The sequence below is a fragment of the Leucoraja erinacea genome, chromosome 9 (genome assembly GCF_028641065.1).
Source record: "Leucoraja erinacea ecotype New England chromosome 9, Leri_hhj_1, whole genome shotgun sequence".
NCBI classification, from domain to species: Eukaryota; Metazoa; Chordata; class Chondrichthyes; order Rajiformes; family Rajidae; genus Leucoraja; species Leucoraja erinaceus.
In genome coordinates, this window is record NC_073385.1 from 55005144 (window position 1) to 55030608 (window position 25465).

Genomic DNA, 25465 nt, shown 5'->3' on the forward strand with positions numbered 1-25465 from the left:
TGGCCTCACAGATTTGAAAAAGTGTTCCAACCCAAAACGTCACCTGTTCCTTTTCTCCAGCGATATTGCCTGACCCGCTGAGTTACTCCAGCACTTTGTGTCTATCTTCACAACCACTAAAACCAGGCTCACACCTTCTGTGATTATCTCTGGCTTTTGTTCCAACGAGCTGCTTAGCCGCACTGTATCTCCAAAGGCCTGTTTCTGCGCTGTGTCTCTAAAGTGTAAAGAGCCAATTTAGCAAAAACAGGGAAAAAATGGTGCTTTGTGTAATTGAGGATTTTTGCGCCCTGTTCTAGACCTTGGTTTAATTTAGAAATTTGGGAAAGGATTAATGTTCCACAGTCCATGCTTCATGGGAATGAGTAATGGATTTCCACATGACATAATCGGGCAATATTAACTTGCTAGGATATGGCAGAGATTGGGGAGAGATTGAGCATTTGGTGGGTGGAATCACTCCACCCAGCAGCACATCATACTTCGTTTGGGCAGCTTACCCCCCAGCGGTATGAACATTGACTTCTCTAACTTCAAGTAACTCTTACTTTCCCTCTCTCCCCATCCCTCACCCTTCCCAGTTCTCCGGCCAGTCTTACTGTCTTTGACTACTTTTTATCTGTTTGCTTTGTTGTTACCTTCTCCCAGCCTACAATGATCTATTCTATATTTTCCTTAATCTCCATTCCCTTCATCTTATTTCCACACCTCTCACTTTCTTATCTATCTATCTCCCTCATCCCTGACATCAGTCTGTAAGAAGGGTCTCGACCTGAAATGTCACCCATTCCTTCTCTCCAGAGATGCTGCCTGTCCCACTGAGTTACTCCAGCATTTTGTGTCTATCTTCGGCATAAACCAGCATCTGCGGTTCCTTCCTACATGTGGAGTCACTTTACCCAGCTCACCGTGAAGGCACTGGGTTGTCCCCACAGTGCCCCACGTCTCAGACACATCCTGGCCTGATACGCTAAGGGATGCTTAACTTGGCGGGCGTGCGGGCAAGGGTTTGCGGCAGCTCAGTCTCCAGCAGCGACACCGGGGAATAAGAGTCTGCGAGTTTTTTGTTTTCGAGCCTACATAATAATAAAAGGAGCTTGTGTTTCTGCAGCGTTTTTCTATGGCTTCAGGATATCCCAAAGCACTTTAAACCCAATTACATACTTTGAAAGTGTGGTCATAATGTTAATATCTGGAAACTCATAGGGAAGCTTTACAGTGTCCAAGGCTGGTGGGCAAATCCTAGTTAATGCAGGAACCGGCATGGTGGCGCAGCAGTAAAGTTGCCAGTGACCCGGGTTCGATCCTGACTACGGGTGCTTTCTGTATGGAGTTTGTACATTTTCCCCGTTTTTTCCGGGCGCTCCTCTTTTCTCCCACACTCCAAAGATGTCCAGGTCTGTAGGTTAATTTGGCCAGCAAAAATTGTCAATTGATCCCTAGTATGTAGGATAATGCTAGTGTACGGAAGATCGCTGGTCTGTGAGGACTCGGTGTGCCAAAGGGCCTGTTACCACGTTGTGTCTCTAAACTAAACCAGGTAAACAATGGCGAGGCTTTCAAGGTGTATTTCCAATTTTTATGCTTCAATTCACCATGTTGCTTGGAGCAATGGTCTGTACGTCCTGGCGTTTGGAGGAATACACCTACTATTACAGATGCTGTCCGCAATTTAGTTTAGTTTTGTTTAGTTTAGAGATACAGCGCGGAAGCAGGCACTTCGGCCCATCAAGAACATGCTGACCAGCAATCCCCGTACACTAGCACTATCCTACACACTGCAGACAATTTACAATCTTTGCCGAACACAAATTAATCTACAAACCTGTACGTCTAGAGAATGTGGGAGGAAACCAAAGCACACGGAGAAAATCCACGCGGTCATGGGGAGAACGTACAAACTCCGTACATACAGCACCCGTAGTCAGGATCAAACCCGGGTCTCTGGCGCTGTAAGGCTGCAACTCCACCGCTGCGCCACCGTGCCGCCCCCAATTTCTTTCCATAACTAGTGGTGTAAATACACCCCCTTCACTTTGTTTGCTAACTGCTAATGCCCACTATCATGTTAGATTACAGCTTCCTTAACCCATGACCTTTACACATTTGTTTATATGGTTTTGATTATTACAAGGTTGTTGAGGGTGGATTTTTACACGTCCTTACTTAGGAAAGATTTTGATGGGACCTTTTCTCTGTATCCATCCTCCTGCGTTGAATATTTGAGGGCGATTTAATCTGTAGCTGACCTTTCAGCTTGGAGAGTGTTATCTGACGGGCCAAGTTATTGACTGGGTGGTGACAAGAGTGAGTGGAGCCATGTGATAAGCCACAAAGTGGAAGGAACAGCAGGAAAGCAAGTCAGACTCTCATCACAGACCAATGGGAACATGCTTTAATGTTTAAAGACTGGTATCTGGTATTTACTGAATGGAAGTTTCCAATTCTGCTTTCTCCCGGCCCCATTTTTCATTGGAGTGCAGCCAAGTAGGCTCCTGCCCAAGTTAATCATCTGCTAAACCAGTGCACTCAAATTAAGGCTGATGGACTGGGCCGTGCTCTGTTACACCTCGATGAGCAGCAGCTATGCTGTTCGAAGCTCTAATTTAGGAAATATGCATTGCAGAGAGAGCAGGGGAGAGTGCGAGCAGAAAGGCGTTCTCTTTTGTTGGCCGAAGGTAAAATGAGAAGTTTAGTTTTGAGATACAGCATAGAAACATTGATCACCCAACCATTGATCACCCATCCACACTAATTCGATGTGATCCCACTTTCAAATCCACTCACTCCTTGCTAGGGGCAAGTTACAGATACCAATTTGTTTGGAAAAGCAGGAAGTTCTCTCTATTTCAGTCTGAAGAAGGGTCTCGACCTGAAACGTCGCCTATTCCTTCGCTCCAAAGGTGCTGCCTCACCCGCTGAGTTTTTTGTCTACCCTCTATTTCCGGTGGTTTGTTTAGGTTTAGTTTCTGGATACACAGCATGGAAAGAGGCCCTTTGACCCACCGAGTCCATACCAACCATCAATTGCCCCTCCACACTGGTTCTACGTTAGCCTGCTGTCAAATCCACTGGCCCAATGCTAGGGGCAATTTACAGGGACCAATTAACCTACAAATCTGCACGTCTTTGGGAAGTGGGAGGAAACTGGAGAACCCGGAGGAAACGCACGCGGTCACACGGAGAATGTGCAAACTCCAAACAGACAGCAGCCGAGGTCAGGATGGAGTTTCTGTCGCTGTGAGGCGGCAGCTCTATCAACTGTGCTACACTGAGGAAGGATTTGATAGCAGACAGCATCAATCAGGGAATACAGCGGGTGGCCATCAAGGGGCAGATGCAGTGTATATCAACAACAGCAGCGACCTGACAGAAAGTTGGTCGGCATCGTGGCGCAGCGGTAGAGTTGCTGCCTTACAGCATCAGAGACCTGGGTTCGATCCTGGCCACGGGTGCTGTCTGTACAGAGTTTGTACGTTCTCCTCATGACTCACATGGAGGTTTCTCCAGGTGCTCCGGTTTCCTCCCACACTCCAAAGTCGTACAGGTTTGTAGGATAATTGTCCTTTGTATAGAGTTGTTCCCAGTGTGTAGGGAAGTGCTGGTGTACGGAGTGATCGTTGGTCCGTGTGGATTCAGTGGGCCGAAGAGCCTGTTTCTGCACTGTATCTCTAAAGTCTAACGTAACGAGCCTTTGCGAGCTCCCCGAGCAATCTCATTCCCCTACTTACCTAGCGTGTCTATCAAACTCCAATGATTCTTCTGCCAACCAACTACACCTTGGGGATGTTTTCTAAATCTATGGTGTATGGGCGGAAACCTCCACAGTTACAGGGAGAACGTGCAAACTCCACACAGACAGCGCTGGAAGTCAAGAAGGAGCTTGGAGATTTGAGCCTATATCTGCTACACCACTATGCCACCCTTTCCCCTGGCTACGAATATCATCGACAATAAAACAGTTTCCATCCACTTTTTCAGCCCTAACTTCTCTACCAAATTTTCTTTTCTCTGCCCGTAAGGGAACATACTGAACATTGAAGCCCCCATGCATAGCACAATTCCAGTGAACATATAGAGTCTTACAGCATGGAGCAGGATCCTTCTGCCCATCTTGCCCACACCGGTCAACATGTCCCATCTACACGTCCCACCTGCCTGAGTTTGGCCCATATACCTCTAAACCTATCCAATCCATGTACCTGTGTAAATGTTTCTTAAATGTTGCGATAGAATCTGCCTCAACTACCTCCAATGGCAGTGCATTCCATACATCCACCACCCTTTGTGTGAAAAGGTCACCCCTCAAGTTCCGATGAAATCTCCTCCGCCCCCCCTCATCTTTAACCCATGTCCTCTGGTTCTCGATTCCCCTATTCTGGCCAAGGGACTCCGCATCTACCCGATCTATTCCTCTCATGATTTTATACACCACTATAAGATCACCCCTCATGCTCCTGCACTACAAGAAATAGAGTCCCAGCAAGGCCAACCTCTCCCAGTAGCTCAGACCCGCTAATCCTGGCAACGTCCTCGTAAATCTTCTCTATACCCGTTCCAGCTTGACAACATCTTTCCTATAACAAGATGCCCAGAACTGAACACAATACTTGAAATGTCTCACCAACATCTAAAGCAACGACAGGTCTCACCAACATCTAAAGCAACATGACCTCCCAAAGCCTTTTGACCACCCTATCCAGCACACTCTCAACGATGTCCCCTCTCTGGGTCTTTTGGCATCCTTCTTCGAACGTGAGACAGACAGGCTATGCCCAATGTTCCAGATGAGATATGAATAATGATATATGGAGGTTTGCTGTCATTTCCTTGTTTATAACATTTTGTGTGTGGGCTGCAATGCAAAGTAGATGAGTGAGGATATCGGTTGAATGATCGTAAGGTCATTAGACTCATTACTCGTTGTGAGTGAAAGATCACATCCTGAAATTTACAGTATGATCTACGGCTAAAGAGTAAAGAAGTGGGCGATGATATCATGTCCTGCAAGACCTTGGGTACAAATATGCTCTGCAGTGAATGAAATGCTTTGGTTATTTATAGGCGTTCCCGGGGGGGGTTGCAAATGACTTGGTCCAACTCCCGAGGGGAGAAAAGTCCTTCCTGAGATAGACACAGTGCAAGACCCTTCTTCAGACTATGTGTCTGGGTATATGTAGTAGGTATGTGTCTGAAGAAGGGTCCCAACCCGAAACGTCAGCCATCCCTTTTCTCCAGAGATGCTGCCTGACCTGCTGAGTTATTCCAGCACTCTGTGTCAACCTTTGGTGTAAACAGGCATCTGCAGTTCCTAGTTTCTACAAGGTTCTTCCTGTCTGTGCGTGGATTTTTTTAGCGTTGCACGCAGCCGCCACACTTGACAGGACAAGGTCTTGGTCCAATGGCTAGAAGGTCCAAGGCTGCTGCACTAACTGACCGCAGTCACACTCCATGCATGCGTGACCACATGCACACACACGCACTCACACACCAGGCCGAAAACATATGATGTTGTCCGCACCAACCCTCACACCCCCTCCTTCCCTCCCTCCAGCCCCCTTCCCTCCGTCCTTGTGTTGCCTTCCTTCCCCTCCCTCCTCCTTCACACCGTGAACATCTAAACACAACATCATGGAGCGACAGGGGCAATCCAAGATAATGCAATAGCACATCAAGGCAACTCGTGGCATATCTCCTCATATTCTGTCGCTGTTGTTGGTGAGCTTGATACCTCCTCCCCTCGTTGTGCTTCCCCTCTTCTTTTGCTCTTGATTCTATGATACTACCCCCCTCAGCAGCCCACAACTCTCTTCCCCTGCACCCTCCCCCCCCCCCCCCCACTCCAACTCAACACCTGCTGGCTGCTCACTACGTCCTATTGGAAAATAGGAGCGAAGGAGACCACTCAGCCCCTCAGTACCGCCCTGCCGTTCAAAATGATCATGGCTGATCTCCCCCAGGCCGCCACCACCAACGCTGCTGGTTGTCCGCACCTCAGTGGGTGTTGATCAACCGCCCCACAGTTCCTGACCCAGAGACCTTGCCACCTGACCCTTGTGACCTAGCCCTGAATCCCCCCTCGGGAACCCGGAGTAAGCCCATGTGGTCACAGGGAGAACGTACAAACTCGGTACAGATAGCACCAGAGCCAGGATCGAACCCGGGACTCTGGCACTTTAATCATAATCACAACCATAATCATACTTCATTACCCAAGTATGTTTTGCAACATACGAGGAATTTGATTTGCCATACAGTCATACCAATAAAAAGCAACAAGACACACAAAATATTTTTTAACATAAACATCCATCACAGTGACTCCTTCACATTCCTCACGGTGATGGAAGGCGACATTTTTTTTTAACTTCTTCCCTTCTTTGTTTTCCTCCGGTTGGGTGCCTCGAACCTTCCATTGTCGGGGCGATCTTGGCTCCCATAGCCGGTGGTCGGGCCCTCTGCGTCAGGGCGATCAAGCTCCTGCATCGGGGGGGGTCTCAGCTCCCCCACGTCGGGCGATTGGGTTGGGGATGGTCGAACCTCATGTTGTTTGGAGCTACGCTCGTGAGGCTTGGAGCTTCATGAAGGCAGCAACTCTACCGCTACGCCGCTGTGCTGCCCAATGTTAGGGGAAACATGGCTATTATCTTGTACAGTGAAAGCTCCCACAAACCACAAAATTATAATGACCAAATTATCAGCTTTAGTGACGTCAGCTGTGGTGTAAATCTTGTTTGGGTTACTGTTGAAAACTGGACTATGCGACTATTGAACCATAACGTGTTTGACGCCATTTGTGTGAGGGGACAGGGCGTCAGCTCACCATTTTGTCCTGAACCTTTCCCTTCGGTCAGTGCAGAACTCATTCAGTATAGTTAGATAGACACAAAATGCTGGAGTAACTCAGCGGGACAGGCAGCATCTCTGGATAGAAGGAATGGGTGACGTTTCAGGGTGAGGCCTTTTTTTCCGTGTTCATCGGGGGTATTCGGGAATCACCAGCTCATTTATTCAGGCTCTGGAATAGGCTTTGAATCCATGACTTTCTGGCCTGAAGTGTAAATATGTGCAGGGAGGGCCTTCACAAGTTATAGGAGTAGAATTAGGCCATTCGGCCCATCGAGTCTACTCCACCATTCAATCATGGCTGATCTCTGCCTCCTAATCCCATTTTCCAGCCTTCTCCCCAAAACCCTTGACACCCGTTCCAATCAAGAATTTGTCTATTTCTGCCTTTAAAATATCCACTGACTTGGCCTCCACAGACCCCTGTGGCAATGAATTCCACAGATTAACTACCTTCTGACTAAAGAAGTTCCTCCTCACCTCCTTTCGAAAAGAGCGCCCTTTAATTCTGAGGCTATGACCTCTGGTCCTAATCTCTCCCACCAATAGAAACATCCTTTCCACATCCACTCATCCTTTCCACATCCACATCAATGCCTTTCATTCTTCTGAAAGTTTCAATGAAGTCCCCCCTCAACCTTCTAAACACCAGCGAGTAGAGGCCCAGTGCTGTCAAGCACTCATCATATGCTAACCCACTCATTCCTGGAATCATTGCTGATTGACAAAGGCCTGCATTGTTAGAGGGTCTGTTCATGATTCATCCAAACACACGACCCTGAAGCGACAGGGGCAAACCAACATAATCTAGTTGAACAGCAAGACATCTCAAGGTGCTCCTCTTCATGTTCTGCAGCTGCTGCTGGTTGGATGGTTCGTCACCTTCGACCTTCGCACTCTGGCCTTTGCACGAGCAACGTTCGGTGCTATCGGAAGCGAGCAGTAACGCGAGCTGCTGGAGGTGAGGAGGGCGGTGGCGGCCGGTTGCAATGGGTCACGGCTTCAAGCCGCGCTGCGGAAGTCTTGGCCCACAGTTAAGTGCTGCGTCAAGGAAACGCTGCAATGCCAAGAGCGCCATCTTTAAGCCGAGTTGTTGAAGCAAGGTTGAATGTTGGTTTACAGATAAAGGACACAGTGGGCGGCACAGTGACGCAGCGGTAAAGCTGCTGCCTCACACCGCCAGGGACCCATGTTCGATTCTGACCTCGGGTGCTGTCTGTGTTGAGTTTGCATATTCTCCCCGTGATCGCGCGGGATATCTCCGGGTGCACATCCTAAAGGGTGCAGGTTTGTAGGTTAATTGTCCTTCTGTAAATTGCCTCGAGTGTGCAGCGAGTGGATGAGATATTGGGTTAAGATAGAACCATGGTGAATGAGTGATCGATGGCCAGGGTGGACTCAGTGGGCCGGAAGGGCCTGTTTCCACTCTGTATCTCTGAACTAAACTAAATTAAACTGAGTATAGCAGCAAAGAGTTCCTTCTGCAGTTGTACAGGGCCCTAGCGAGACCACACCTGGAGTATTAGTTTTGGTCTCCAAATTTGAGGAAGGACATTCTTACTAATGAGGGAGTGCAGCATAGGTTCATGAGGTTAATTCCCGGGATGGCGGGACTGTCATATGTTGATAGAATGGAGCTGCTGGGCTTGTATACACTGGAATTTAGAAGGATGAGAGGGAATCTTATTGAAACATATAAGATTATTAAGGGTTTGAATACGCTCCAGAATCAGAGGCCACAGTTTAAGAATAAGGGGAAGCCATTTAAAATGGAGATGAGGAAAAACTTTTTCACACAGAGTGTTGTGAATCTGTGGAATTCTCTGCCTCAGAGGGCAGTGGGGGCCATTATCTGGATGCTTTCAAGATAGAGCTCTTGAAGATAGCGGAGTCAGGGGATATGGGGAGAAGGCAGGAACGGGGTACTGATTGTGGATGATCACAGTGAACGGTAGTGCTGGCTCAAAAGGCCAAATGGCCTACTCCTGCACCTATTGTCTACTGTCTGAACACAAACGTCTGGAGTGACTCCGCAGGACAGACAGCATCTTAGAGATCATGGATCAGCGACGTTTCGAGTTGGGTGCCTGAGGGAGCATCCCGACCCGAAATGTTATCTATCCATGTCCTCCAGAGATGCTGCCGGACCTGTGGAGTTATTCCAGCACTTAGTCTCTGCCTTTGAACATTGTGGAATGGATCAGTTAGCCACAGCTGGTGTCAGGTCGAAAGGAAACATGTTGAAGTGTTTGTTTAGGGCCATTGAAGTTGAGTTGGGGTTGGATTACACAGGAGTTTATAGGCTTCGATCCCCGCTAATGGTACTCTTCCTGTGTTATATCCCTGGGTTTCTGATTACACACCCGGAATAATGAAGCATGTTTGAAACACACAAGGCACTTCCGTTCAACATTAACATTAACACCTGCTCTTTAAGTGCTGCCCACTGCCTCATTCCCTATTTTCACTTGAACATTTGACACAGCATCATTCCCAGGGTCTTGAATGAATCCCAGGCAACAAGAAGCTCAACCAATAGTCCTATCACCTATAGATGGATGTGGATGTGGAGAGGATGTTTCCACTAGTGGGAGAGTCTAGGATCAGAATTAAAGGATGTTCCATTAGGAAGGAGATGACGAGGAATTTCCTAAGTCAGAGGGTGGTGAATCGGTGGAATTAATTGCCACAGATGGCTGCGGAGGCCAAGTCAATGAATATTTTTTAGGCAGAGATAGATAGATTCTTGATTAGAATGGGTGTCAGGGGTTATGGGGAGAAGGCAGGAGAGGAGGGAGAGATAGATCAGCCATGATTGAATAACGTAGTAGAATTGATGGGCCGAATAGCCTAATTCTGCTCCTATCACGAATGAATATGAACTGAGACGTGCTCCCACAATACCCTTGGGAGGATGGCATCACAGAGCTTCCCTAGAGCTGATGAAGTGGCAGCGTGCCAACCCATATCCTGCAGCTGACTACGGTGCATTGATAAGTAGTCTTGTCCTGAGGCAGGGCGATGTGGGTTCGAGTCTCCTCCGGACCTGGGCTCATGTTCCAAGCTGACATTCCAGTGCTGCACAAGTGCCTAATTTACACCTTTTTAACGTGAAGTTAAAATAGAGCCCCTTTGCCAAAATGGGCCGAGGTTGCAAAATCGTTGCGATATTTCAAAGGGAGGGATTCTCTCCACTGTCCCTCTGATATTTAGAGCTCAAGCAACTGAGTTGAATGGAGATACTGGTCACATTGCAATTTATGTTTTGTGCGTGTGTGTATGTGTATTTCCGTTTGAAAGTTGGTTGCTTTTAAATGTTCTTCCTCCACCCTCTCAAGCAGTGCATTCCATAGCAAACAGCTGTTTGCTAAAAAATAAACTCATATTATTTTTTTGGGGGTAAAATTCCTTATCCTCGTGTCTTCCGGTTGACCGACCAACTTGCAGCAGGGATACGTTTTTGCTATATCAATACCTTTCGTAACTTTCAATGCCTTTCGTTAAGCCTCTTTTTTTTTCCCAATCACACATTTCCAATATCAGCCCGCAGGGTCATTTGTTCCATTAACACTTAATAGCGGCACGGTGGCGCAGCGGTAGAGTTGCTATCTTACAGCGGCAGAGACCCTGGTTTGTTTCTAACTACAGGTGCTGTCTGTACGCAATTTGGACGTTCTCCCCGTGACCTGCTTGGGTTTCCTCTGAGTGCTCCGGTTTCCTCCCACACTCCCAAGACGTAGGTTAATTGGCTTGGTATAATTGTAAATTGTCCCTAGTGTGTGCAGAAATAGCGTTAGTGCGCAGGGATCGTTGATCGGTGCGGACTCGGTGGGACGTAGGGCCTGTTTACGCGCTGTATCTCTAAACCAGTGGTTCCCAACCTTTTTTTTGGCCATGCCCCACCTAATCACCTCTAAAATCCTGATGGCCCCCCCCCCCCCCCCCCCCCCATGTGGTGATATATAAATCTTATCATTTAAAAAGTGAACTCCGTTTCAGCTGAAGAAGCTTAAAACGCCAATACCTTGGTTTAAACAAGCTTCAAAAGAACATGGCATCCATGAAAAAGAAAAATGAAATAAACAAAAGACAGTTAAAGTTCTGAGCAAGAAATTACTAAAAAATTGTAAAAAAAAAAAGAAAAAACATTAGGTGGTATTAAAATAATAATAATGATAAATATGGTAATAAAAGAATATTCACAGGTAATAAAGAGAGAGAAAATTTCTATATTAGAATATTGAAATATTTGTGGATTGTCTCATACGAAAAATCGAAAATTTGGACCCAGACCTCCTCAGTCGCGCTCAATTGCCCCCCTTAAAAATCAAATTGCCCCCCTGTGGGGCGTATGCCCCACGTTGGGAACCACTGCTCTAAACTAAACAAAACTAAACTAATGCCAAACCATCCAGGTTTTCAGTGTGTTCGGGAAGCCATTGACAATTTGTGTTTCCATGGGTAAGCTGCAAGGCACAGACGTTTTGGACTTTGGAGATTTAGAGCGGAAACAAGTCCTTCAGCCCGCCAGGTCCACGCTGACCAGCGCTCATCCCATACACTGCACCGTCCTACACACTAGGGACAATTTTACAACTTACCGAAGCCAATTACCTTACAAACCTCTACGTCTTTGGAGTGTGGGAGGAAACTGGAACACCCGGAGAAAAGCCACGTGGTCACAGGAAGAACATACAAACTCCACACAGGCAGCAGCCGTATTCAGGATGGAACCTGGGTCTTTGGCACTGTAATGCAGCAACGCTACTGCTGCACCACTGTGCCACCACTGTGATGCAATGGTTGTACCTTCACAGAAGTGGGGAGCACTAGAAATGGTTGGATATCTCCGCACGCCTAAAAACCTACCCTTATCTCATTAAGGTTCATTGATGAAGGACTTTATGGGAGTCCACTCTGTCGCTAACCCACCTATTCACCCTCTTAAGGGGCGTTCATGCAGAAAACGGGTCCCGACACAAAATAGCCTGAGGAAGGGTCCCAACCCGAAAATATGCTTGTCTATTCCCTCCCCAGATGCTGCCTGGCCCACTGAGTTCCTCCGGCATTTTGTGTTTTGTGCACGATTCCAGCATCTGCAGTTCTTTGTGTCTCCAAAGCTCTTTAACTGTTTAACTGCAGGAAGGAAGAAAGATGTTGCCCCTCAGGTGAGGAGTTGGGGTCAGGGGTACAGTTTCAGAATAAGAAGTAGGCGTTTAAGGACCACGATGAGGAGGAAATCTCTTGATTCGGCTTGTGAACCTGTGTGAATTCCCTACACCAGAGGGGAAAGAGTCACGGTTTATTCAAAATAGAGATCGATAGTGTCTGAACAATGAGGGAATGAGGGATATGGGGACAGCGTAGGGGAATAATGCAGTGGTAGAAATTCAGCAACGGTTTGATGAATGGCAGAGCAGACTCCAGTTGTGGCACAGTCTACCCCTGCTTCTATTTCCTATGTCGTGAGTGATCTGATCAGGGCGTTTCAAGGGATTCAGGGAAAGAGTTAGGTGGAGTTTATTATCAGATGCATAAACACGGTGAGGCACAGGTGCAATGAAAATATTGCCTGCTGCAGCATCATGGGCACATTGGGCGACACGGTGGCGCAGCGGTAGAGTTGCTGCCTTACAGCGGCAGAGACCCAGGTTCTATCCTGACGACGGGTGCTGGCTGTACAGAGTTGGTACGTTCTCCTCGTGACTGCGGGGGTTTCCCACGGACGCTCCAGTTTCCTCCCACATTCTAAAGACGTGCAGGTTTGTAGGTTGATTGGGTTTGGGAAAAGATTGTAAATTGCCGCTAGTGTGTAGGATAGCTCTAGTGTACAACAATCGTAGGTCGGAGTGGAATCGGTGAGTCGAAGGACCTGTTCTGCGCTGTATCTCTAAACTAAACTAAATGTAAGCTCTGGCATCTGAGTGTGTGCCTCCTCCTCCCCTCCCCTGATGCCCATATAGGGTCATGAGTGACAGGAGCAGAATTAGGCATTCGGCCCATCAAGTCTACTCCACCATTCAATCATGACTGAAATATCTCTCTCTCCTAATCCCATTCTCCTACCTTCTCCCTGTAACTCCTGACACCCGTATGGTGCTTACCTGAGGCTGTTCGGCAACGCTAGCTCGATGCCAAGGTCTCTTACTGCACAGACAGTCTGCTGTTGCACTGATAGCTCCTTGATACTGTCATTAAAGACTGTAGTCGCAATGCTTGATTGTGAGCCAGGGATGCATTCTCTTGAACTTGTTATGTTACTCAGATTTCAGACTGATAGAAGCTTTGCAGCTCTTATCTCTCCCGCCAAAGGTGCTGACTATTGGCAGCAAACAGTTCATGATAGTGATCAACATTATTTCATTGTGTTTGGAAGGTCTCAGACTAATTTTATTATGGAATAGACGGAATGTATTTTACTTGGCGATATATTTTCCCCAGGGCAATGTGGGATAAAGTAGATTTTCTATTCGGAAAAAAGACAACGCATTTACCTGATCTATTCCTCTCATGATTTTGTACACCTCCATGACCATCCCTCATCCTCCTGCGCTCCAAGGAATAGAGTCCTACCTAGCCTGCTCAACCTCTCCCTATATCTCATGCTCTCGAGTCTTAACAACTTCAGAAATCTTCTCTGCGCCCTTTCCAGCTTGACAACATATTTCCTATAACATGCTGACCAAAATCGATGGGCATGAGAAAGGAATATAATGTGATTAGTGAAAGATTATAGTAAAATAAGTGTTTGGTTGTCAATGAGAACTTTGTGGGTCAAAGGGCCTGTTTCTGTGCTGCCATGATGTACCTGACTTAGCCTTTAGGGAAAACCAACTCTTTGGTAAAAAACAAACTGCTGGAATAACTCAGCAGGCCACGCACAATCTGTGGAGTTAAATGAACAGGTGACATTTTGGTCAGGAACCTTCAGAATAAATTCAGATTATATTCTATATAGTATATCCTTTAGTAATATCAGAGCGTCATGGTGGCGCAGTGATAGAGTTGGTGCCTTGTCGAGCCTGATACCCGGGTTCGATCCTGACAACTGGTACTGTCTGTATGGAGTTTCTACATTCTCCATGTGACCACGTGGGTTTTCTCGAGTTGCTCCAGTTTCCTCCTACACTCCAAAGATGTGCAGGTTTGTAGGTTAATTGGGGTAAGCAAATTGTAAATGATCCCTAATGGATAGTGTCCCATGTAGGAGGATAGTGTTAATGTATGGGGTGATCCCTAGTCGGTGTGGGCCGAAGGGCCTGTTTCCACGCTGGATCTCTAAAGTCTAGCGTCTAGTTCGGCAACAGACTTGCTGCTGACAATTTCTTCCATTCTGTACGGGCTGAGTTCCCTCAGACAAATGGTGTGAAATTCCCATTTAAATCCAGGTCACGAGTCTGGATGCCTGATTGTGATGGCTTGTACTTAGTGAGCCACATGACTTTATCTTCTCCTTCCCTCCCCTCCACCCTCATCAAACAAGGCACCATTACGTAACCCCTTTTAAGGCAGTAAAACAAGGTGAACACAAAATGCTGGTGTAACTCTGGAGAAAAGGAACAGGCAGCATCTCTGGAGAAAGGAACAGGTGACGTTTCAGGTCGTGACCCTTCTTCAGAGTGAGAGTCAGGAGAGAGGGGAACTAGAGGTGTGAAAATCAGAGCAAATCAGAGCTGCACCGATGACTCAGGAGCCCACAATGGTCCATTGTTGGCTGTGGAGGAGGTGGTAATGAAGGGATACGAACAGTGCACCTAGCAGGATGAGTAGGGTGGGGGATGAGCATAGGGAGAGGGAAAGCAAGCGTTGCTTGAAATTATAGAATTTAATATTCATACAACTGAGTTGTAAGTTGATTATGAGGTGCTGTTCCTCCAATTTGTGTGTGGCCTCACTCTGACAATGGAAGAGGCCCAGGACAGATAGGTCTGTATGGGAACAAGGTGCTTCTCTGGATTGTAGTGGGTATGTTCTGCCCAGGCAGTGGGCTGCCAACCACTGACTGCTGGCAGCTTCCTCAGCTCCCACTGGTGATGCTCTCCTCCACAGACGGGATGCTGAAATTATGTTTTACAAGTTGGACGGGTTAAGAACAATATTTTAGTCATAGAGTGATGCAGTGTGGAAACAGGCCCTTCGGCCCAACTTGCCCACACCGGCCAACATGTCCCAGCTGCACTAGTCCTACTTGCCTGCGCTAGGTCCATATCCCTCCAAACCAGAACCATGTATCTGTCTTTTACACTCGCTCTGGCTGTGTTCAACTAACTGAGGATTTCAACACACACACACACACACATGCACATAATTATTTGCATACACACACATTCATACACACACATTTACACACACAAATTCACACACACATATATTCATACACACATGCACACATTCATACACACACACACACACACACACACACACACACATGCATTCACACGCACACATTTACGTACACACCCATATTCACACATGCATATTCACGCACCCATATTCACATATGCACATTCACACACACAATCATTTACATACACATACATTGTCACACCCAGTCACACATGCATATTCACACACCCATATTCACACACACACACATTCACACACACACATTCACATACATATACCTGCACATACACATACGCACATTCACACACACAATCATTTACATACACATGCATTGTCACACCCATATTCACACACGCACATTTACACACATTCACACACATCCACACACACACACACACACACATTCACAGACAACATTTACATAACACATACTCACACATTCAAATACACATTCACACGCGCATATTCACACACACACACACTCGCACGCACACATTCGCATAAATATATTCACACACGCTCACATTGACACACACACACACATACACACACACATACACACATACACACATACACGTATCCTTGGAGAGAGGGCAGGGTGTTGCATTATTCCCAGTGTTCGGGAGTGCATTGGGCAAGGGTTGAGCCGCGCAGTACTTTTCCCCGGAGGCTGTTTTGGCAGGAGGCCTGGCCGTGCCAGTCGATGCTTGACACGGCCGCTGTACACAGTCTCTGCCTGTCGCCAGCAGCGACCTGCCGGCGCTTCAGCTTGGCAGAGCAGCGGGGGCAGCCAGCGGGGGCAGCACGGCCCCCAGACTCACCTGCACCCAGGTATCTATCGCTCACCTTTCCTCCGACTTGTCCCCGGGGAGGGAGAGAGGGCAGGCCGACTGTTGGATGGGTTGGGACCCCAACGGCCAAGCTCGGGACGTTCACCCATTAGGACACACTCAACCAAACGAGTGACGGCCAAATAATGGGCTGGTTGGTGGTGGGAGAAAGGACTGTGACCTTCTCAATGCACCTTCTCGCCATTCGGAAAAAAAGATTTGCATTGGTCTAACATCTATCGCAGTATAGCCAATATACTTTTACCGTGTAAAACATGAAGTGATGGAAGAACTCAGCGGTTCAGGCAGCATTTCTGGAGGGAGTGGGGGTCAGTAACGGAGTTCCTCTGAAGAAGGGTGCCGACCCGACACGGCGCCTATCCATCTTCTCCAGAGATGCTGCCTGACTCGTTGAGTTACTCCAGCAGATAGACACAAAAAGCTGGAGCAACTCAGCGGGTCAGGCAGCATCTCTGGAGAAAAGGAATAGATTACGTTTCGGGTCGGGATCTTTCTTCAGACTGATTCCATCCAGAACTCTGTGTCCTTTCATCCAGCACTAGATGGTTTTGCTCCGTGAAGTCTTTGTGTGTGCGCTGCCAGAACGGAGCGGGTGGAGGGGAAAGACCTGTGTTTGTCACGGGTGTGTAGAACAGCAGCAGTCTGCTCAGTCCTGGTTAGCTGCTGACCCAGTGCTGGAGCTACTGAACCTTGTCTCACCTCTAGTTCTCTCCCCCTTCCCTCTCCCTGACTATCAGTCTGAAGCAGGCTCTCGACCCGAAACAGCACCTATTCCTTCTCTGCAGAGATGCTGCCTGGTCCGCGGAGTTCCTCCAGTATTTTACGTCTATCTTCGGTGTTAATCCGCATCTGCAGTTCCTTCCCACACCGTGAGTTTATGAGACAGGGCGATCTATTTAGCCACTGAGCGACACTGTCAAATCTAACTATGAGTCCCCTCAACACTGTTTTCATACGTGTAACATTGACAACTGAAGCCGTTGATGTTTCTATTCTTGCGCGGAATATCATTTTCCTGCTGATCTGTATCCAACTAATGCACAAGTTAGCAGATGCTGTGATCAAATGAGTTGTGAGGGAAGGAACTGCAGGCTGGTTTAAACCGAAGATAGACACAAAATGTTGGAGTAACTCAGCGGGACAGGCAGCATCTGGAGAGAAGGAATATGTGACGTTTCAGGGTCATAAGGGAAAGGGGTAGAACAAGGCCATTCGGCCCATCAAGTCTACTCCGCCGTTTCAATCGATGCTGATCTATCTCTCCCTCCTAACCCCAATATCCTGCCTTCTCCCCAGGGTCGAGACCCCTTCTTCAGGGAAAAGGGAAACGAGAGATATACAGTAGATGATGATGTGGGGAGATATAGAACAAATGATTGAAAGATATGCAAAAAAATAATGATGATAAAGGCCATTGTTAGCTGTGGGCTAGGTGAGAACGAGTTACAGACAGTGAAACACAACAGGCCCACCATGAAACTCGTACAAGTGTGGGGGAGGGACAGAGAGAGAGAGGGGACGCAAGGGTTACTTGAAGTTAGAGAAATCAATATTTGTACCGTTGGGTTGTAAGCTGCCCAAGTGAAATATGAGGTGCTGTTCCTCTAATTTGCATCTGGTGACATGTGCCCTGCTGGGACAGTCCCGGCCTCGGTATCTGCTTATCACCGCTGCAGATTGACCTCGCCTGCAATCCTATCCTTGGCAACTTTGCTCCTTGACCTTTGCCCTTTACCATTTCCTGGTCGCTTAAAACCACAAACACAGGCGGCTGAGGAATGGCAGGTGGTTTGTTCAGAGTCCCGCTCTCCCTGTGAGGACAGTGATCTCTGCCCATTGTAAACTGGTGTTAATTGTATGGACAAACTGTACTAGAGGACGTAGGTTTAAGGTGAAGGAGAAAAGATTTTATAGGAATCTGAGGTAACTTATTCACACAAATGGTGGTGGGTGTATGGAACGAGCTGCCGGAGGAGGTGGTTGAGGCAGGGACTATACCAACGTTTAAGAAACAGTTAGACAGGTACATGGATAGGACAGGTTTGGGGGGGATATGGTCCAAATGCAGGCAGGTGGGACTAGTGTAGCTGGGGCATGTTGGCCGGTGTGGGCAAGTGCGTGTTTCCACACTGTATCACTATGACAAGCTGCTGGAATTACGGGGTTTGAGAGATCGTAGGATATTATGGTTGGAATTTATTTCACGCTGGTTCTTTTCTGCTCTTCCCCCATCCATCCCTCACTTATTACAGACAGAATGAGACCATTCAGCCCTTTAATCAGAGTTTACTAGACTTTATTTTGCACTATACATTATTCCCCTTATCCTGTATCCCGTACACAGTGCACAGCTCGATGTAGTTTAGTGTAGCGTTGTAATCATGTATAGTCTTTCTGCTGACTGGATAACATGCAACAAAAAGCTTTTCCCTACTTCGGTACACGTGACAATAAACTAAACTAAACCATAGATAGACACGCAACACTGGAGTAACTCAGCGGGTCAGGTAGCATCTCTGGAGAAAAGGAATTGGTGTAGTCACCTATTCCTTTTCTCCAGAGATTCTGCCTGACCCGCTGAGTTACTCCAGCATTTTGCATCTATCTTCGGGATAAACCAGCATCTGCAGTTCCTTCCTACACTAAAATAAACCATGCTGTCTCTAAACTGAGCATTCACATCAATCCCATTTTTTCCCCCATTCCCCCTATGTCCTGCAATGCGTTCATTGAGAGGGCCTGAACTAGAGGGAGAGGTTGAGCAGGCTAACACTTTATTCCTTGGAGCGCAGGAGGATGAGGGGTGGTCTTAGACTTTATAAAATCATTGAGAATCACATAATGGTACAGCATTGGAAACAGGACATTTGGCCCATCATGTACTAGCTATATTAATCCCATTTACCAGCACTTGGTCAATGGCCTTCTATGCCTTGGTAATCCAGGTTCTAGTCAAAATGTTGTGAGAGTACATGCTTCCTCCACCCATAGCCAGTACATTCCACCCTCTGATTGAAAAAAGTCTTCTTCCTCCGACCCTCTTTAGCCCACCTTCTTTATTTAAAGCTCTGACATCTAGATTTAGGCATCTCTGGCATGGGGAAAGGTTTCTTACTGTCCATCCTATCTGTGGCCTTTGCAATTTTATTACACCTGGAACCTTTTTTTTACTGCAAGGGAAACAAACCCATGCCCACTCAGTCTCCCTCCATTCATGAAATGCACCATCCCAAGAACATATTGGTCAATCTCATCTCGAGCCTCCCCAATGCTGCACAGCGGGCAGATAGTAAGTAGCTGTTCAAAAAACTCTGGAGGTTGTGCAGATACCCACCACTACCCCTGAACTGAAACAGAATCGAACCCAAACACTAAACCTCTGCCTGCTGCTTTTGGAAACTATTTACCCATCCATGCCTCTCATTATGCTGTACGTCTCTATCAGGTTCCCCCTAAGACACCCCTCTGCTCTAAGGAAAACACACTTGACCTTTTCAGAAAAGTACACTCAGCAGGTCGGGCAGCCTTCCTAGAGACCATGGATAGGTGACATTTTGGCATATCTTATCAAGAGATATTTTCACCAGAGAGTGGTGAATCTCTGGAACTCTCTGCCACAGAGGGTTTTGGCCAGTTCATTGGCTATATTTAAGAGGGAGTTAATGTGGCCCAGGGGATCAGGGGGTATGGAGAGAAGAGTACAGGATACTGAGTTGGATGATCAGCCATGATCATATTGAATGGCGGTGCAGGCTTGAAGGGCCGAATGGCCTACTCCTGCACCTAATTTCTAGTTTCTAAGAGTAAAGAGTATTTTATTTCCATATATTCCAGATAGAACAATGAAATTCTTACTTAAAACTCATCAAAACTTCCCCTTGCACTGTTGGTAAAAAAAAGGATTGTCCAGTCATTCATTATTTTGCCATTTGTTCTTCCTGTGCAAAGATAGTTGGCCTCAATTTCTACTGTGGCCGTACCTTATACATACAAAGGCTGTGCAGTGCTTTGGGACCACCTGAAGTTTGGAATGGTGCTGTGTAAATACGTCTTTTTTTCCCCTCCTTTGTTTGGCTTCTTTACAGAGAAACAGGGACTTGCAACAAAAAGACGGTCCCTCCCCCTCCGCCCAGCACCCCCTCATCAACCCCTCCCTCACCTCAGCCCCCAGCTGATAGGTTTTCAACTCTCTCTCTTCAGATGAGCCATTGATCTCGGCGGCCTCCGGGACAGATTCAAATAAACATAGCCCCCCCCCCCCCCCCTTTCCTCACTACTCCACCCCAACCTTTACTGTGGGCTCACTTGCATTCTTTTCATCGTCTGCCTGTGTGTGGGATCCCACAACACAGGCGCCCACACCACATCAATGGCTGCTGATACTAACTTCTCACAAACCTGCAGTTTTAGTTTAGTTGAGTTAAGAGATACAGCGCGGAAACAGGCCCTTCGGACCACCGGGTCCACGCCAACCGGTGATCCCCGCACACTAACACTATCCTACACACACTCGGGACAATTTACACTTGTACCAAGTCAAGGTTGAAGCCCAATTGTGACGGTGGTGCCTCGGGGACAGGCAACACCAGAGAGGGGTCACTTCTCCCCACCTGCCTCCCTCCCTCTACCCCACGTACCAGTCCCTGACGGAGAAGGAGGATCCAAGACTGGCCTTCTCCTCAGGCCCCCATCCCCCATGCACATACACACACCGAGAGAACAACATTAAGAATCAAGGGAAATCCTCATATAAAGTAGCACTTGTATTTACGTTGTTTTACCAAACAGTCCCAGTGCTTCTTTGTAGCTTTTGTCGCTTTTGTAGCGTCAACCAGCAAGAAGAGGCCCTTGGGCCCACTGAGTCTGTGGCAGATCATGAATTCCTCTGTTTCTCTAATCCCAGTGTATTGTCCCCATATCCCCCCATCTCCACCCACCCATACAACACGGTCTATTCACTGTGGCCATTTTTCCAACCAACCTTCCCATCTTTGGGATGTGGGTGGGAACTGGAGAGGAAACCCAGGTGGTAACTGGGAGCACATGTTTGGAATGGCCATATATGAGTAGCAAGAATCCTGAAACAAGATGGATTGACTGTTTTCATTGGGATAGTGGCCGATGAACAAATACAGGACGTATCAGGCGAGAGGTCTACTCTCACCCAAAGTAATGCCAAAGTCTTTTGATTATAGGGAATTGAGTAGGTCCTTTAGTTATATTAAAATAAACCCCATCATTTAAACATGTGCCAGCGGGGCCTGATTTGGTTGATTTGATCATTTTCATTTGCTTGCTCTCAATGAATCACTTTGCATGTAGTGGTCTATGTGGGGAAAGTGTTTCAGAATCATCCCCCTTGCAGTCTATTGGATGAGATTTTAAATTGCAGTCCTATCTACAGTAGGGCGGCATGGTGGTACAGCGGTAGAGTTGCTGCCTTACAGCGCCAGACACCCAGTTTTGATCCTGACTACAGGTGATACCTGTACGGAGTTTGTATTTTCTACCTGTGACTGCATGGGTTTTCTCCGGGTGCTCCGGTTTCCTCCCACACTTCAAATTCGTACAGGTTAAAACATTTTGGTAAAAATTGTAAATTGTCCCCAGTGCGTAGGATGGTGCTAGTGTGCGGGGATCGCTGATTGGTACGGTTGACTTGATGGGCCGAAGAGCCTGTTCCCCGCACTGTATCTCTAAACTAAACTAAACAAAATCATTGCAGCTTCTGTTCTCATCCCGCATGGTATGGAATTAAATCTGAATCGAGTCTGCTGGGAATTGGATTGAGTTTGAAGCTGTCCACTATGTTATTGGTTTTACCACACAGTAACCATGTAACGCCAAGGTTCCTGCTGGTGTAGCCCAGCAGGATTCAAAATGTTACAGCAGTGGTTTGGCCTGTTTTCTGTGGCTGGTGGGCCCAGGAGCGTGCTTCCCCGATTGGGAATTTGTTTCCTGGTGTTATTGATTGAATGAATAAATGATACTTTATTATCGCATGTGACATGTCACCATGAAATTCTTTGTTTTGTGTACCATACACAATGTATTCAAAGAGTCGCCACCTACAGGACGCCGACAACATTCCAAAGTAGTCCCCAATGGTCGCTCTTTGTTCTCTCAGCGGCCCCCTCATGCCGGGTCCCTCTTTGTTCTTGGCGGTGTGTCCTTGTCTGACCTCCGGCACCCACCGTGGCATTGCTTTGAAGACTAGTTCTCCTTGTAGTGGACAGCTTCCCTGAAATGGGAAGAAGCTCTCTGAATGGCAAGAGGGCCCAGAGAACGCAAACAAGCAATTGAGAGGGGAAAGGTTGTACATAGTCGATCTAACCTCAATTGTCATTATCGTTTAACCCTAAGGAACCACTTATCTATAAAAAGTATTTTATTGCAATGTCTTTGCAACTCACTCTTTGCAGTTGGTGAAGTACATGGGGCACCCGTGTTTACGATGACCTGTGGTACGGAAATCTAACTCTACATAAATTCTCCGGTATAGGTGTGGTGGGGGAATTATGTAAGACGTGGTCAGCCCACATTTAGAGTATTGTGTTCAGCTTTGGTCACCATGTTTTAGGAAAGATGTTGTCAAGCTGGAAAGGGTGCTGCGATGATTTACGAGGATGTTGCCGCGACTCAAAAGTTTCATAGACTGAAGGGCCTGTTTCCACGCTGTATCTCTGAAGTCTAAACGTCTAAAGTTTCAGATCATCTTTCGTCCTCCACTGCCACAGAATCCAAGCCATGTGGGTATTTTTAAAGTGGAGACTTTAATTAGGTTCTTGATTAGTAACTGTCCCACTTAGGTAACTGATTAGTAATTGTCCCACTTAGGAAACCTGAACGGAAACCTCTGGAGACTTTGTGCCCCACCCAAGGTTTCCGTGCGGTTCCAGGAGGTTTTTGTCAGTCTCACTACCTGCTTCCACTATCTGCAACCTCTGGCAACCACCTGCAACCTCCGGGAACTGCACAGAAACCTTGGGTGGGGCGCAAAGTCTCCAGAGGTTTCCGTTCAGGTTTCCTAAGTGGGACAAAGGGAGGTGTCAAAGTTTACGGGGAGAAGGCAGGAGATTGGGGTTAAGAGGGGAATATAGATCAGACATGACCGAATGTGGAGCAGACTCGATGGACTAAATTGCCTAAATCTGCTCCTATGTCATGATCTTAGCGTCCTCCTGCGCTCCAAGGAATGAAGTCCTAACCTGCTCAACCTCTCCCTATGGCTCAGGCCCTCGAGTTCTGGCAACATCCTCATAAATCTTCTCTGCACCATTTCCAGTTTGAAAACACCATTGTATTAGAAGATTTTGATTTTGCCTCTGTCATCTGAGAGGGACTAAGGAGCATCTTTCTCAACTTTAAGAAGGAACTGCAGATGCTGGAAAAAATCAAAGGTAGACAAAAATGCTGGAGGAACTCAGCGGGTGAGGTAACATCTATGGAGAGAAGGAATAGGCGACGATTCGGTCAACTCAAAACTTCGCCTATTCCAACTCTCCTTCGATGTTGCCTCACCCGCTGAGTTCCTCCAGCATTTTTGTCTACCTCCTTTATCAAGTTTGGTTTCTTTCTGAAATTCCTCTTTCCCACATGCTACCTGATGGCAAGGAAGCTATAACTTTATCCTTTGGGTCCACAGTGAGCCTGACATCGGCGGTGGGTGGTGTGGAGCACGGCTTAGCCCATGACTTCTATTAGATCTGTTTGTGGTAATGGGTGGTAAGGTGATCAGCACTGCCCAAAGCATCGGGGAGACCTCTGTTGGTCTTCCTTTAATATGCTGTGGATGGTATTTAAACAGGTAGACAAGGTCGTGGTTTAAAGTCTTACCTGAAAGATGGGATGGTGAGACTTTAAAGCAAGTACCTGCCCACCTTAGTGCTACAGTGGGAATGCCAATCTGGATTCCATGCCCAATATTTGCGATATATATATATATATATATATATATATATATATATACACTAGACCAAGTGCAGACCCGTTGGGTCTGTTCCCCCAACATGCGGTTGTGCGGGGGGGGAGGCGGCACGCAGCGTCACACACACTAACAATCCCCCCACCCCCGCACTCACGCTAATTACCCCCCATTGATATTATTAATTTGCTCCTTTTACCCCATAACCACCCTATCTACTGACGCATAGCCCCCAACTTGCAGTCACATCTAGAGAGAGGTGGGGGGGCGGGGGTAGAGAGTGAGGGCAGAGAGAGAAGGGGCAGAGACAGGGAGACAGAGACACAGAGAGAGGGGCAAGAGGGATAGGGCGGTGGGGAGGAGGGAGAGGGGGGGGGGGAGGGGGGAAAGGTGGAGGAGGAGGGGAGGGAGAGAGAGAGGTTGAGAGTGAAGGGGAGAGAGAGGGCATGCTGGGGAGGTGAGGGGGGAGAGGAGGGAGAGCAGGGGGAGGGAGGGTGGAGGGGAAGAGGGTAGGGGGTGTGGAGGGGAGGGGGTTTAGGGGGAGATGGTGGGGAGAAAAAGAGGGGGGGGGAGGGGGGAGGAGGGAGAGGGTAGGGGGGGAGGAGGAGAGGGGGGAGGAGGAGAGGGGGGAGGAGGAGAGGGGGGATGGAGAGGGGAGGGGAGAGGGGGGGGAGAGAGAGGGAGAGGGGTGAGGGGGGGAGGGGAGGGGAGGGGGAGGGGAGAGGGGAGAGGGGAGAGGGGAGTGGCTGTGGGGGGAGGGGGTGAGGGGTGGGGGGGGGGGGAGGGAGGGGGGGAGAGGGGGAGGGGAGGGGGAGGGAGGGAGGGAGGGGGGGGGAGGGAGAGAGATGTTGGGAGAGACTCTCTCTCTGTCTCGGCCCCCCTTTCCCTCTCTCTCTCTCTCCCTCGCTCTGTCGTGGGAGAGAGAGAAAGAGGAGAGGGGGGGAGAGAGGAGAGGGGGGAGAGAGGAGGGGGGGGGGAGAGAGGAGGGGGGGGGAGAGAGGAGCGGAGAGAGAGAGGGGGGGGAGAGAGGAGGGGGGGGGGGGAGGAGAGGGAGGGGGGGAGAGAGGAGAGGGGGGGGGAGGAGTGAAGGGGGGGGGGGGGGAGAGGAGGGGGGGGGAGAGAGGAGAGGGGGGGGAGGGGAGAGAGGGGGGGAGAGGAGAGGGGGGGGAGAGGAGAGGGGGGGGAGAGAGGAGGGGGGGGAGAGAGGAGAGGGGGGGAGAGAGGAGAGGGGGGGAGAGGAGAGGGGGGGAGAGAGAGAGGAGAGGGAGGGGAGAGAGAGGGAGAGAGGGGGGAGAGAGAGACAGGGGGTGAGGGGGGCGAGAGAGGGGGGGGGAGAGAGAGGAGAGGGGGGGGAGAGAGAGAGGGGGGGGGGAGAGAGGAGAGAGGGGGGGGAGAGAGGAGAGGGGGGGTAAGAGAGAGAGGAGAGGGGGGGGGAGAGGGGAGAGGGGGGGGGGAGAGGGAGGGGGGGGGGAGGAGAGGAGGGGGGGGAGAGAGGAGA

At 48.4% G+C, this 25465-nt stretch overlaps 1 protein-coding gene across 1 annotated transcript in view; it reads left to right on the forward strand.

Moving 5' to 3' along the window:
* Nucleotides 1-25465, forward strand: part of LOC129700399 (pleckstrin homology domain-containing family G member 3) — a 182073-nt gene that overhangs the window by 69064 nt on the left and 87544 nt on the right. The window contains exon 3 of the mRNA XM_055640847.1: nucleotides 7703-7807. Within this exon, the coding sequence (XP_055496822.1) occupies nucleotides 7703-7807 (105 nt within the window). The remainder of the gene's footprint in view (nucleotides 1-7702; nucleotides 7808-25465) is intronic.